Source organism: Gallus gallus, chromosome 1, assembly GCF_016699485.2.
Source record: "Gallus gallus isolate bGalGal1 chromosome 1, bGalGal1.mat.broiler.GRCg7b, whole genome shotgun sequence".
Lineage (NCBI taxonomy): Eukaryota > Metazoa > Chordata > Aves > Galliformes > Phasianidae > Gallus > Gallus gallus.
In genome coordinates, this window is record NC_052532.1 from 66,518,180 (window position 1) to 66,533,530 (window position 15,351).

Below are 15,351 nucleotides of genomic sequence, written 5' to 3' on the forward strand. Positions count from 1 at the left end.
AAAGTTAAAATTAATGTTACATTTGCAATAGATTAGGCAGTCCTTATCTATCTTTTCTAGCAAGAAGAGAGGACAACAAAAACACTTCATAGAAGTGTGATAAGAGATCCAACAGAGAAGTAAAAAAAGAGTATGAATAAGAGCAGCGCAGCCCACAGGGTAGCATTTTTAAAGACTCATAACATCTTTAACCAGTACCATGTGTGTAGCACTAGCAGGGAGAGAAACAAATTCAGCTACACCATGTATATTTGACACGTCTACTCTGACATGCACGTCTTCAGAAGACTTGACTTGAATTAGTTGCAGCTTTTAGGCATCAAATACATTTCAGCGTACACATGAAAAGCTAAGAAACATTTAAACCTTAAAACATTAGCATTTTTTATTTGCTACTACTATAAAAAAGTCTCAGTAAAACATTTTGAACCTATTCAAAAATGAAATATACTAGAAATAGAGTTAGGATTCACTTTAACGAAACCCAGCCCCTCTAACTGCATCATGTTAATTATTTCCCAAACAGCAACAGTCAAGCACTGTACACTCACAACAAGTAGAACTCTAATGTGTACGAAGTCTTCTGTGAGAGCAGCAAGGATTTTTTCACAACTGAAATATCATCATTAACTACGTAAAAGCAGTGATCCACCACAAGTTTGAAAGTCAGCTTCACAAAGGCTTATAATAACATTCACTTTGTCTTCTTGTCAACCCTAGATACTCTGGATTTGACAAAACATATATACATCACAGAACTTGTATAATAAGATAGTTACCTGAAAATACCTAAAAAGCTTACCTGAAAATATCAGGATTGCATACATGCTCAGGATCCAGGGCCTCTCCCTGCATGAACTCGTAGCACAAGCCATTGTTGAAAGTACAATATAGCTGAGGTGCACAGCCATGGGCCTGCAACACACGGAAACTCTTCACTTCTTCATCACGGTCGACTAAGAGCTCAGTCTTGTTTCCATAGATCCTAACTAGAACCACATCGTCCGTTGTATCACCCACATAGCAGCCAATTAATTTATTGGTGATTCCATCAGTAAACAGCTGAAAAGTAAAAACAACACATTGCTTAGTTTTGCAACTGTATTTCCGTGGTTCAAGAATGCAAGGTTTACTCTTTGGCTCACAGGTCTGAGATTTAAAGAAAAATCAATCTTTAAAACACAGGAAAATCGTGAAGAAAACTGCCAAGTTTTTCGATATAACACACCAAAAGAAAATAGGGCAGTGTAAGAACATGCTAAAGTGACTACAGAAACACTACACGTAAAAGGCAGTATCTGAATGTTTAATGTTGTAAAACAAGTTCTCACATAACCACTCTGAAACTGAAGGTTTAAATTGGCTGAAATCAAAGCCTGAACAAGGTAGCAATCCCAAAACTACTGTATCATGAACATGGGCAGCACAAACAATTTTGATGCACTTCAGAATTTCCCTATTTGCTGATGAGTGCACAAAGAATAAAAAGATATTCCTGGAGGCCTAAGAAATTCCTTTTAACAAAGTGAAATTAAGGTAAGACAGTCCAAGTTCAGTGTTACCTTCCCAGTAGCCATGAGGTTTTACCGCTTGAGAACAATTCCTAAAGTCAATTTGGCTCCTCTACACATGTGAAAAAGCACTTCGAATTCAAGACCTCAGTTTTCAGCCTCAGGTACCACTCCAAGACTCACACTTTTCATCATTCCACTTCATAACTTGTTCATGCCACTCAGGACACAAACAAGCACTTTAAGTCTTTATCATTAAAGATGCACACAAAAGAAGTTTTTTAAAGCCCTGCAATTTACTTTTGCTTCAGAGACCAGCCTAGTGACTGATGCCTGAATACACAGGAGGTGAGGCAAGTGACCCTCTACAAAAATAAGTAAAAGCATTACATTTACATCTAACGACAACCTATTCATTGTCCGTCAAGTAACAATGGAGGTATGGTTGCTTTGAGTTCCTAGCTATGGAAGAAAGGAAGAAGGAAAGAAAAACTGTCACTAACTACTGCTTCTCCTTTCTACATGTGATGACGGGACTAAGCTAGTCACCAAAACAAGCTGCAGTCCCACCGATGCTACCAGGTAAGCTGGCTAAATCCAGAGTTACAAAGAAGTTATGTGTACACAGTTGCACGCAGTCAAACATTTGAAAGCAACACAAAAGAAATAGCACTTCTCTCATCTTTTACAATCTGAGGAATTTTACCAGCTTAGAAAATAGGTGATCAGTGCTTTCAAACTCTGTGCCTTGTCAACAGACCGGGTTCTTGCTGGATGAGCATTATCTGTCTTAACTCTAGCTTTTAAGTAAGTGACTTAAGGGGAAGACATTCACATTTTCAGGTGACAACAACACTTTCCAACAGCATAAGCAAAACTATCAGTGTTTTCACAACTACTCAACAACCCTCTGCTGTTTTAAATATGATAAGTAAGCAAAGTGCAAAAGAACCTTTCAGTATCTTCCACTAGAATAAGAAACCAACTTAAAGCTACTTTCTGGTCAACATATGCACATAGATGCACACTATTTCCCCTTTGGTAGGCACCTTACAACTTTTACTTAACGTCCTTTTTTAGGAGACACATCCATCATTAATTCTCATTCAGTAAAAGCTGGCTCACACATAAGAGAAGCAGATTCACGGCTCAGCTACCCGTATTTGAACATTTTCAAACTATGCAGGTACTTAGCTGCAAGCAGCTTTTGCTTTACAGGCAATCTGTAGACTCCGAGCAATCTCAGAAATTCATAACTGTAATGAAAGCCAGAAAAGCAGATGAATATTGAAACTTATTTATCAGAATTAGAATAATAAGAATTCCGCACAAACAGTCTGAATTCTTTATTTACTGGTATGCATTCAAGCTTCTCTCCCACCACCACTGCCGCGTTTCCTCTCCCTCCAGCAGGAAGTCGGGTGGTTTCGGTTTTTGGTCACAGCAGCAAAAGGAGTCACAAACTGATGTCTTCCCCCTCCAAGATGCAGCCCTGATTTTGAAAAGCACAGTAGTATTGGAAATGAACTATCCCTTTTATTTTGTTTTTGTTTGAGCAAGTCTCATGGATTTGGAGAAACTGAGCATCAGGAACAGTTGTTTCATTTTGATTTTTGTTGTTGTTGTTTGTTTGTTTAATTTAAATCCTAAAGAAAAGATCCTGAAATCAAGTGTACTATTCAGAGGACGAGACAAGACTTCACAAGGAAAGATGTTATATTTAAACTATCATGCCTTGCTTTCCTCAGAATCTTTATGTAGTGAAGCAAACAAGCTCAGGAAAAGCAAAAATGGAGTGGGGAATCAACTTTAATCATAGTTACAAAAAAAGAAAAACAGCACAGCATCCCTCAATAGCAATACAGAACAGCAGAAGATACGAAGGCAATCTATTTGCTTAAACAGCTACAGACACTCAAACTTGTACAAATAGGTTCAGCAAACCATGCTGGCCATCTCCATCTACAGAGGCCAATCGTAAAGCTAAATTGATTACTTATGTAATTCACTCAAAAATGAGGACTTTACAATTTTTGGACACTTATTACCATCTATTATTTTAATAATCCATTACAAGAGATGAGTAATGACAGTCCTTAGCAGTCTTCTGAAACAACAAAATAATGCACTATTAGGGCACCTAAAAAAAAAGTTTAGCCCTATGTCTACTGATTTTTACAGCAAACTGAATACAGTTATACTCTAACATCGCTCTATCCTTTTGCTTGATACTCATGCAGACGATACAAATACTCTAAGTTAAGGAAGATGTGCTTGAGCAATGGAACAACATTACCTGATTTGTCCAAGCAGAATATTTTTGTGTCTCAAGCCAAGAACACCACCCACCACTATTATGCATAACCTTTTCCCTCTATTTAAGCGTATTGTTACAGAACTGTTTAGGTCAAAAGAGACCTCCTGTGATCAGCAAAGTACTGATTCTTAAACATTTTAGAATACTAACAGTTAACTCAGTGTCAAGAGTTCACCACCAGAACCTAGAGCTACTTGCTTCTGAAACATACTGATGTTGGAAGCCTATACTCTTAACTAACATTCAGCTAAGGCAAGTATGCGTCTGCTTCTCAGAACAAATAACACTTAGTGGCATTCACATATAAAACAAATTTATTAAACCAAGGTGAAGACCTTTAGCTTAGAAGGATTGATGTTTTCTAAACATGAGCAACTGACACATGGGCAGGTCCTGATTTGTCCCACAGAGTACCTTGAAACAGGTTGCACAACCTCTTAACAATCACACCTTTGCTGAAAGTCCCCGAGAAAGCAAGTCATAACCCCTGCCCCTGTAAAGAGGTCACTCCACAGAACTGCATTCCAGAACTACACCTAGTGTCAGGGTATTTAATACATCACATATCCTGAGCAACCTCTACCTGACCCTGAAATAACATCTCTTCTACACAGCACGCTGCTCACTCTTGCCCATTCTTTTTCCCCAGTGTTGTAGTCACACTTGGACTTAGTTCTGGTCTTAGTCCTGCACATGTACATCAACATCTCAGCTGGTTAGCCAGACAAAAATCAAAGGTCAGGCAGAATTTTAACATGGGAAGGTTGAAATAAGCCACAGATGCTAATGCAGAAAGCTAGGCACAGGGTGGATACTTTGGACCGCCACAGATGGAGCTCAGGAGCAGAAACTGGTTCTGGGCACCATCTTGTTACCCCCAGCAACAAAAGGAATGGATTAAGCTACACTATTATTTTGACACTCCTGCGTGATAAAAGAAGGGTCATATTCACAAATTCTGAAAAACCACTGTTTAGTAACTTCTCAGCTTGCTTGAATAACAAATGAGCATCATCCCCGGCAACCCATTTTAAGAATGCTACAAGAATTCCAACTGCTACAAGAAAGTAGTTGGAAAGTTGATCTATTTGTAAGATGAAGAAAAAAACAAACTCATAAATGAGAAATTTCACTCAAGTCCTAAGTCAAGCACACAAGACAAGTGGTCTAGGTGTACCACAAGCAGCCAGTGCTCTATGACTAAGCACTTTGTAACTGCCAAGGAAAAGGTTTTTAAACCACCAAGAACCCAGTTTTGAGACCCTGATCTGTCTATAAGCAAAAGCCTCGAAGAGTTTCTTGCCAACTTCCCCCTCCTCAAGAAAAATACTAGAGGTATTACTAAGAACCCAGAGTAGGGGAAGAAAATTCTCTAAACCTCTGAAGAAAGGAATGTATCCATCTTTATCAATTGGGAAAGGCAGCAAACAGAAGTAGAGACATAACCTGAAGTAGCATCACTTCAAATCACTGAACTTCTGCTATCATGGTTCTCTATCTAGGTCACTCCAAAAGTAATGTCTCCTATTTATTATCATGAAAACTACGAGAGACACAAAGAGCACAGTAACACTATCTGATAGAGCAAATTCTCAGCTACAGAACAGTGTTTTTCAACACGGTCACCGCCATTAGATACACATTTTTGCCAGTGATGAACAAAAGCACGCATGCTGCACTAGGCAAAATCTGTACCAGCAAAAGTGATCCACTTTCGCTGTCACCACTGCTTAAACACACCACCCACTGCTTCACCATGCTCACAGTCACTATTTGGTTTCCATCAACATTCAGCAAGAGTTGATGAATGTCACTTGGTGCAATTTTTTTCTCCACATGGAAGAACTCAATTCTGTACCACTTCATACCCACTTCCACGTCAGACACCTTTGTCAGGCTGCCCCTCTGCTGCCATCTGTCACATGGGAACAACACGTCACAGAACACTGGTGAGGAAGTTCAACGTCTACTGCCATACCACCACCATCCACCTCTGGCATCAAGGTCATGATACAATAAAACATGACATAATAAAATGGGAAGCATTACCCATTTAAGAGCAGATTAGCATTAAAAAAAAAATAATCACCACCTTGTAATCAAACTTGCCTTACCCTCTAGGTAGATCATACTATGTAGAAGACCAGGTTTTAAGTCATGAGAAATAGCAATGGCACGTACAAAGTAAGAATCTGAAGTTTCCCTGTACTGGTCAAACAAATTTCTGGCAGCTCTACAGCTTTTGTCATACTGCACAGGTCTGTTATCTCCTCCAAAATAAGCCTAATTAGTGCTAATAAAAGATCGCTACAAGAAGGAAATTGGCCTCCCTCAACTGATAATTTAGGATCTCTACTTCTTATTAGCATCTATTTGTAACATGCTGCTCCAAGTAATTATTTACACTCAGGAGCACTTTATTTATTGCTTCTTAAGAAGGTAGTTAGCTTACTTTTCTAGTAACAGCATTCAGAGCAGATGATTTTTATACTCCATCATGAAAAAAATATGTTGTCTAGCAGTAAAATAACGTTCCGAACAAAAGACTAAAATATTACATCATTAATGCTGCAGTTAAAGAATCTGCCCTGAATGTCTACCCTGAAATGTAGCAGAGTGCAACAGCAGCTCTTTAACAGAAGTGTGAACAGAGAATGGACTCTTATTACGGAGATAAGAAAAAAATAATCACTAAACTCTCAACTGGAAGAAAAAGGAAAAAAAAGCTACAGAACGTTAAGTACTCCAGGTAAGAAATTCCTGAAATAGATCAAGAAATCCGGAGAGTCAATATAGAATCACAGAACTGCTCAGGTTGGAAAAGACCTTAGAGATCAATAGTAGTGCCATTCCCTTATAAGTTCAACTCCAGGCTAGATCAGCAGTTTTCCACTAAACTCTCACAGCATTCAGCCACAACAGCAGCGTGGAGAAAGCAACAGTACTACTTCCCACGCTACGAAGTACCATAAACACTCTTCTTTGGCTACCAAACAGTTAAGCCTGAAGATTTTTTTGTTGTTGTTGTTCTGGTGGGTTTTTTGTTTGTTTGGATTTTTTTTTAATGTTTTTAATTTCACATCCTACATGTTCTCAATATGGAGGTAATGTAAAATTACAAGCAGAAATCTATTATAAAATACAAGGGCTGCTCCAACAGTAATGCCTCCTACCTTATTACGTTGGCCCATAAAGTCAGAGGCAGATGTGACACATGTTGGTGGTATGGCATCAAAGGTTGAATCTTCCAACCAATACTCCATTGCATTTTGTGGCTGTACAATAGAGGCAGCAGAGAGGGAGTCTGACATGGAAGTGAATATGAAGCAAAGGCATGGCACTGAATTCCTCCATGTGGAAAAAGTGGCAGTGACATCCATCAATGCTTGCTGAACGTTTCTGAGACCAAACAGTGGATGTGAGCACAGTGAGGCAGTGGGTGGTGTATTTCAGTAGTGGCACCAGCAATGCAAAAAACAAACCACAACTGTCACACTATGAAATGATGTGTCTTGATCAGCTCATCCACACAAATAGACAGTTTACAGCCAGGGAAGGAACTCAATACAGAGCTGAATATCAGCTTCAATACATTAGAAACAACGGTGACAACGCTGGAATACCGCAAAGTTTGCGGAAAGAACACTATAAGGAAGTTTGTCAGAATCTATTAAACCAATAAAAGGCTCAAGGTAACAGTTTCCTGGATCACATCATTATCAGGGATGAGACACGGTGTCAACACTATAAGCCAGAGTCAAAAGGGCAATGCATGGAGTGGCAACGTGGGAATTCCCTATTGGAAAAAAAAGCTCAAGATGCAACCCTCAGTGGGTAAAGTGATGTGCGCTATCTTCTGGTACAGGAGTAATTCCTCTGGATTTCTTTGAAACCAGACAAATCATCAACTCTCGACTGCTGCATCACAACGCTGAAGGCTCAAACTTCCAGACTCAGGCCAAAGAGGAGGACAACCTTTCTCCTGCAACGCAATAACACCAGGCCCCATACCAGTTTGAAGATCATGGAGCACATTGCCGACCTTGGCTGGACTTCCCTAATACATCCATCGTATAGTTCAGTTTTAGTACCTGCTTACTTCCATCTACTTGGGCCAATGACAGATGGACTGTGTGGACATTTTCCTAGCAATGATGCAATCATAGCAGCAGTGAAATAGTAGGTCACCTCCATTGGGGCAGATTTTTTTTAAGCATGTCATGTCCTCGTTCATCACTAGCAAGAAAGCATAGGTAATGGTAGTGACTAGGTTGAAAAACAGTGTTTTGTAGCTGAGAGTTTGCTCTATCAAATAGCGTTACAGTGCTCTTCATAGCTGTTGCAGTTTCCATGGAAATAAATAGAAGGCATTACTTTTGGAGCAACCAATGTACCATAGAGGTATTACCTTTTTCAAGGAGTGGTTCTGATCTAGATGAGTTAAACAAGAATAAGTGTCATCTTCTATGTTAGAATAAATCTCCGAAGAAAAATTAAGCATTTTTTAACTTCTTTCTGAAGAATACTCTCCCAAGAAAGCAGTCAGCATCTGATAACCGGTTAAGACTTTTGAAGAGGTGAACTGCTTTAGATCTTTTTACAGACTTCATGATTTTGATTAAAAGCTACAGGCAAATCCAAAAAAAAAAAAACCTAAACATAAAAGGAGATTTTATTTTGACTCCAGAATGAATTTGCTGCTCCTCCCTCAGAAAGCTTTGATGTGAAATGGCGGCCTAGCAGTAGAAAAAAAACCCAGAGGCTAAGGAGGAACATCTTAGGTAGCCCTCTTCCTTTTCAAAAATCACAAACCTTCAAAGCAAATTATGTGCCATTACACAGCCAGATCATAGGCTGTGACTAAGCAAGTATCGATTACCTTTATCTAGAACCAGAATCATCAGTACAGACAGCACACCTAGAGCACACACAACTGGGTTATGTCATCCACTGTGACGTGGCACATAAATTGAGACTTCACCACATTAAAGTGATTGCTGCCCCACCCACTGATACCATAAAAGCTCTTTTACAACCAATTGAGTTTATCAAACTTCAGACACTTCATGAGAATGAAGAAACCAATCAGCAGATGACATCTAATACCGCTTCAATTCTCAAACTACTTTGACATTGAGTTCAAGACACACCTCTGATTAGTTTTACCACAAAGCATCAGCGTAGCATATTCTTGAAACTATTTTTCCTGTTTTCCTTCAGTCATTCTTTCTCTAAATAGTAAGAACTTGCACAACTGTTGAAAGATCGTGATGTCCTAGAACAGCCAAGTAATAAAAATAATACTCTTGAAAAGTGTAACAACACTGAGATTCAAAAATAAGGTTAAAATCTACATCATTTTCCATGATACTCATATCTTATTCAATTATTTCAGGGTTCTGAACTCCACATGCAGTTTAAGCAAATCTAAGTATTTTAAGTCGTTTGCATAGCTTATTATAAAGAAAATAGCAAGACCCACACAAGAACAGAACTGAAAGCAGCCACCAGAAAATACTGATCACAGAGAAGCTACGGAGCACAAGACAGGAAGGAAAAAGCAGACATATAGGAAGCACTGATAAATACAAAGATACATACATCCTGGTAATAACAGCAGTACTAAAAAGCAAGCAACATTTCATTACATGAGGGAGAACCAATCATGAAACTTATTTGGAGACAATACAGAACCAGGTTAGATGCTTGCAGGATTCTAAAAAATTGAATTTCACTGAATACAGGAATTTCCCTTAAGAAAAAGAAGTGGTTCCCTCCTTCCCCTTAGGTCTGGGGAAGGATGAGCACCATGTGCTACACGTAATTTTAATTATTTTAGACACTCAAATCTGGCTGCTGAATTTTTGGCACGTATCATGCTATGCAAATAACCAATGTCTAAATTAATACTAAGGCTCTTCAAGAGTAAGATCAGGCACCCTTTATAAAGATCACTTCAAAACGGGAAGAGATAAAGATTGTATTCCCCATTCCATAGCATTACACTACAGAGAGGTAATCACGTATTAGCCTACTGACCCTTCTTTATGACCTATCTAAAAAATCTTTAATAGGTCATGGAATAAAACAATCCCAAGTCTGTGCTTATGGCAGTGATCGCTGGTTTTCCCATATTATAACTGAAAACTGATTCTTCTTCAAAAACAAAATTTCATCTCCATGAGATGAGAAAAAAAATTGTAAACTATGATTGCATTTTCACAACCTCTTTAAGGCAGTAGAGCTGAACGTAAGCACAGTTCTCTCTACAACTTAGAACAAATTGGCAAGGATATAAAAATTGGCATGCTCACTTTCACTAATCCAGAACAGCATCTGAGTTTTGAAAGGCATTTTCTCTTATGAAATCCAAACACATCATTGCCTGTAATTCATTATAACCAATTTCTGGATTCAGCAAGCTGTAAGCATTCAACGGGAGCTTGAAGCCTCCAGAGATCCCTTCCAGCTTGAACTACCCTATGATTTTATTACTAAAATCACATGTCATAAAATCAAAAGCTACTAGTGCAAAAGGCACATACTTGTTTTAATGACAAAGCCTTCTGCAATCATAGAAGCAGAGGAAGTAAATTGCAAGAACTTAAAGAAAACACTTAGTTCTAGGCAGCTCCTCACACATCCTCTAGTGACAACTGCACAGACAAAACACATGAAGGTCAGTGTTCAGACAGGAAAATTTGGGTCTTCCTTACCAAAATATAAAAGCCTGAGTATCTAAGCTGTTTTGTGGTGATAACATTCACGTGTAACTGGACACTGAGGAGTTACATTACAATAAACCGCCTGTGATTCAACAAGCAGCTGGCAACAAGTGCAGATTCCAGAATTTTAAACATAAAGCAATAATACTAGTTTAAGCACTATTGAGATTTCCATCCTCTGCCCCTTACTTACTTGTGTGCTATGCTACAATATAAAAAAAAGATTAAATCATTAAATCATGAACATTTTAACTTACAAATCTTAAAGAATAGATTAAACAAAAATGTTTTAACTATGCTGTCCCAGAATTGTGTTGCTGACTAAGCTGTCTGACACAGAATGGTACATTTTTTTATTTATTTAAAAAAATAAGAAAAGTTAGTTAACTTTTTTTAAGTCAAACCCCAGACTCTGCAACTTCCTATTTGTCTTTTTGCCCTTAAAATGACTTAGAGCAAAGGCAGTTAACAGTACAGCCCAGAGGAAGCTCCATCTATCAATGTTTTTTGTCTGCTTTGCTATGATGCTGCTGTTTCAGATTAGTCAAGCATATTTTCCATGCAATACATGATTCTCAGTTTCACCTCCCTCCTAAATACACAGCCCCTCTAACAAGCGGAGTGCAGGGCAGACCTTTTGTTTGCTCCATCCTTGGAACAAAGGCAGTTACCTTTTATTTCAGCATATAACTGTATGCGACACACGTGTAACCACAAACATTCTTGCTCATTACATACAGACAAGTTTAAAAATGGACTAACGAGTGAAACTAAAAGGCTAGTGCAGAGCTTTGTGGGCAGGATGCTCTTGTTCAGCTAACAGAAGGAAAAGGAAAAAGAAAGAAAAGTTAGTAAAAAAGTTTCAGTTTCAAAGTAACTTAGTTGAAGCAAGAATTGAGACTTTTTTTTACATACAAACACTGAAACACAGCAGCCCATCACTTTACTATGGCACAGTCATGCCGTGTTCTACGCCAATGGTACCAGAGGCTTTTTATTCTGCTCACTGCTCCTTCTTCCAAACTAGATAGTGGAGGAAGGAAGTGGGGTTGGGTTCTGCATGTTTTTGTAGGTTTAGCATATGCAAAAAATGCGCATACTAGAACCTTCCCAAAAGGTTAGGGCCATCCCACGTAAATTAAAACAAAAAAGTCTCATTTCTCAGGGTGCATGAAAGAAAGAAGAACATTTTGCTGGGAAGTGTCCTCATCATTGAACTAGAACAAAAATCATGAGCAGGGCTCTGTTCAGTGCCCTTCTTCACACTGTAAAGCTATTTTCATTGTACATCAAGATATAAAAAATACCTCCCTGAAGAAAGACGTCCTACCTATGTCGGGACTGTGCTTCACTTGAGGCTGTAGCCCTCAAGAAAATTACCTGGAAGCATTACCTTCATTTCCATATTAACTGGACTGCCCAAGTCAAATTTCTACCATCACAGAACTTCAGAACATTCGAGTCAATTTGTGTGTTAATACCATAGAGTGCTCAGTTTCACTACAGCAGTTTGAAGAGAAATAATTATCTGGAAATGGGAAACTTCCCCAAAATCTGAAACCACGGCACGCTGTAACTGCTGGGTCACAGAGTTGAAGGGCATGGTGCAAAGCGCCCACTTGAACACAGGTAGTACGTGAGCCGCTGTTTCTCACAGCTGTACACATGTAGCGAAGATGCAAGCAGGGCTAGGTGAAGTATATTCTAGAAGCACAAAGCAACCAATCCTCACACAGATGATTCATCATAAATATGAATGATTGCTCACCTAGCTCGGCACCAGGCGAGGCTTCGGGGCTGAGAGGCGAGCAAGGCCGTTAGCAGGGCAGATACCTACCGACATACCGCTGACACGGAGGAAAAACGCAGCGACCCGAGGCTTTTATTGACATTTATTACACGCGAACACGCGGGGCGCGCCCGCCCATCGCTCCCGAGGAGCGCCTCAGCCCGCGGCGCCGTTACCTCAGCGGCCGCCCCTCGCCGCCCTCCTTCCCCCCGGGTGCCGGGAGGCGCAGCCCGCCGGCTCCGAAGGCACGGCGAGGGCAAACCTTCCCCTGCCTTCCATCGCCGGCCCCGCGCGGGCAGCAGGGCGGAGGCAGCCAAGTTCCAGAGTGCAGGGTGCGAAAGAAGGAAGAGGAAAACGAGAGCCGGAGGAGGGGGCAGGGGATGCTGCCGGCCGCCACGCCCCGCCGCCAGGCAGCCGAGCGAATGGGGCTCGGCGCAGGGGGCTGCCTGCGGAGAGGAGGGGGAGGGGACGGCGGCGCGGCGGCTCTCCCCCGCACAATGGCCGCCCGCCCCCCCTTCCCTTCCTTCCCTTTCCCTTCCCTCCCCAGCCTCAGAACGCCGCATCCCCAGCCAGCCAGCCCACCCTCGCGGCCCCGGCCTGCCGTACCTGCAGCGTCACCTCCTCAGGTCTCCAGTGGGGCCGCAGGCGGCGCAGCAGCTGCAGGGCGCCCTGGCGGCAGCCGGGCCCCTCCCGCTCGCTGACGGTGATGTCCAGCTTAGGCACCTCCGGGGAGCCGGGCGGGACGTGGATGTAGTTGGACATGGCGGCGGGCGAGAACGACAAGGACGGACAGCTCGGTCTGGCGTCTCCTCCGCGGTGGAGCCGGCAACTGAGGGGGAAATTTCCACTTGGGCTCTCGATAAAGCGGCTCCACCTCCCCCGGCTGTGGCGCGGAGCAGCCTGGGAGAGCGGGCAGGCGGGCGGGGCCTGCGGCGCCCTCCCCTCCGCCGCCCCTCACCTGCCTGCCTGCGGTCGGCTCCCCCCTCAGCGCCCGCCCAGCCCGCGAGGATGTGCGGATGGGAGGCTCCGGGCGGGCGGGCGGCTCCGGCCGAGCGGGGCGTGAAGGAATGCGGCCGAGGCGCGGGTCAGCCCGCAGCCGGTCGAGCGGCTGATCGCAATCGGGCTCCGAGTTACCCACCTCGGTTAATTTTTAGCCTTTAATTTCTATGCCAGCCTTCGTAAGGCTTTCCCCCCTTACGCACCCCCTTGTTTTTCCCTGCGGGCACATACCTGCTCACCGCCTTGCTCCACTTACTGCGGTTTCAACCGGTTGTTCGCGGTGTCGTTTGTATCCCCGTGGGCGCTGAGAAAGTACCGCGCTATGCGTCTGCCCTTCCCATAAGCGGTACAGACAGCTCGTGCTCTTCCTCTCCCTTTTATCTCTGAAACAATGCCGCTCTCAAGCTTTTAGGAGGCAGTTTGAGATCTTACCTTCAGCCAAAATAAAAGCCCGGGCTATACCTAAATACGGCGTGTTACCAATAAAACAAAATAAAAGCCCAATGATTCTGTTTTTATAAATAAATATTTGTATATTACCCATAATTTACCCATAATATTCCCACGAGTACCTGCACCTGCCATCACGTTCCATTCCAAGATATTCTTGTGTACGCAGCACTGGAAACTCAAGAAGTTCCTCAATTGTAAAGCAAGTTTATTCAGTCAGCCTAAGAAACATGAACAACAGAATCACAGAATCGTAAGGGTTGGAAGGGACATCTATAGAAGATCATGGAGTCCTACCCCCCACTAAAGCAGGTTTCCTGTGGCAGGTCATACATGAAAGTGTCCACATGGGTCTTGAATATCTCCAGAGGAGACTCCACAACCTCTCTGGACACATGTTCCTGTGCTCTGTCTCCCTCACAATAAAGAATTTCTTCTTTGTGTTTCTGTGGAACTTCCTGTGTTGCAGTTTGTGCCCATTGCTCCTTGTTCTGTCACTGCACCGCACCACTGCCTGGCCCCACTCATTTAACTCCCACAGTTTAGATATTTATAAGCAGTGATGAGATCCCCTCTCAGCCTTCTGTTCTCCAGGCTGAACAGTCTCAGGTGTCTCAGCCTTTTCTCAGAAAGGAGATGCTCCAAGCCCTTACTCATCTTTGTGGCCCTGCTCTGGACCTAGAAGATCCTTCTTTTTTAACAAAGGAACCCAGACCTGGATGCAGTACTTCAGATGTGGCCTCACCCGGACAGAGTAGAGGACAAAGGTCCGCTGACCTGCTGGCCACATTTGTTTTAATGCACCTCAGTATACCATTGGCCTTCTTGGCCACAGTGGCATGCCACTGATTCGTGACCAACCTGTGGCCCACCAGGACACTCAGGTTCTCCTCTGCAGAGCTCCTTTCCAGCAGGTCAGCCTCTAACCTGTACTGATCCACGTGGTGAATAATGGCCAGTCTGTGAGGGAAATGGCTAGTTCTACAGTTTCAGTTCTCATTAATTTAATACACATTCCTCTCCAGAACTGCAGTGTGTCAATAACCCTGCCACCATGTTATCCACTACCATCTACTTGGGGACGTCCTGTCTTTACCAAGAACTGCTGTCTTGTCAGTGAAGGGTTTTGCGTAACCTAAGTAGAGAGGTTACCATCACTTCTATTCCCATTTTTGCTACTGAACACGTCACTTTATCCTATGGCTCTTCTTCATTCACTCACCTGTTTGATGCTCCACTCAAGCAGAATTCAACATTTGGAATAGTCAATAACCTAAAAATAATTCCTTTCTTTCTTAAATATTCTTTTCTCTCACTCCTTGTTATCATTAGCCTTAGTATTCTCTTCTACTTGGACTTTAATTCAGACCTTCCTGTAATGTTTAAAATCTCTAGAGCCAGGAATCTGTCTTTGTAAGAGTTCAGGAAGCAAAATTTCCCTCTGTTTGATTTCAGATGAAAATATGCTTATGAATTGGTGTTACTAGTGTAAATGTTGTTCTGTATGAATAGCCTTTTTTCTATCAAGAAGTAAGAGGGTAAGATATGGGGGTCTATATC

The 15,351-nt window shown here is 42.0% G+C and overlaps 1 protein-coding gene across 2 annotated transcripts in view; it reads right to left on the reverse strand.

Moving 5' to 3' along the window:
• Positions 1–13,244, reverse strand: part of ETNK1 (ethanolamine kinase 1) — a 32,748-nt gene extending 19,504 nt beyond the window's left edge. The window contains exons 1-2 of one of the 2 annotated variants that reach the window (XM_416426.8): positions 12,949–13,244; positions 803–1,062 (exon numbers count right to left, since the gene is read on the reverse strand). In XM_416426.8, coding sequence (XP_416426.3) covers positions 803–1,062; positions 12,949–13,104 — 416 coding nt within the window. In that variant the 5' untranslated portion in view covers positions 13,105–13,244. Of the gene's footprint in view, positions 1–802; positions 1,063–12,321 lie in introns of both variants that reach the window. The other variant, XM_040671634.2, reaches the window with a different exon arrangement.
• Positions 13,245–15,351: the final 2,107 nt, after the last annotated feature.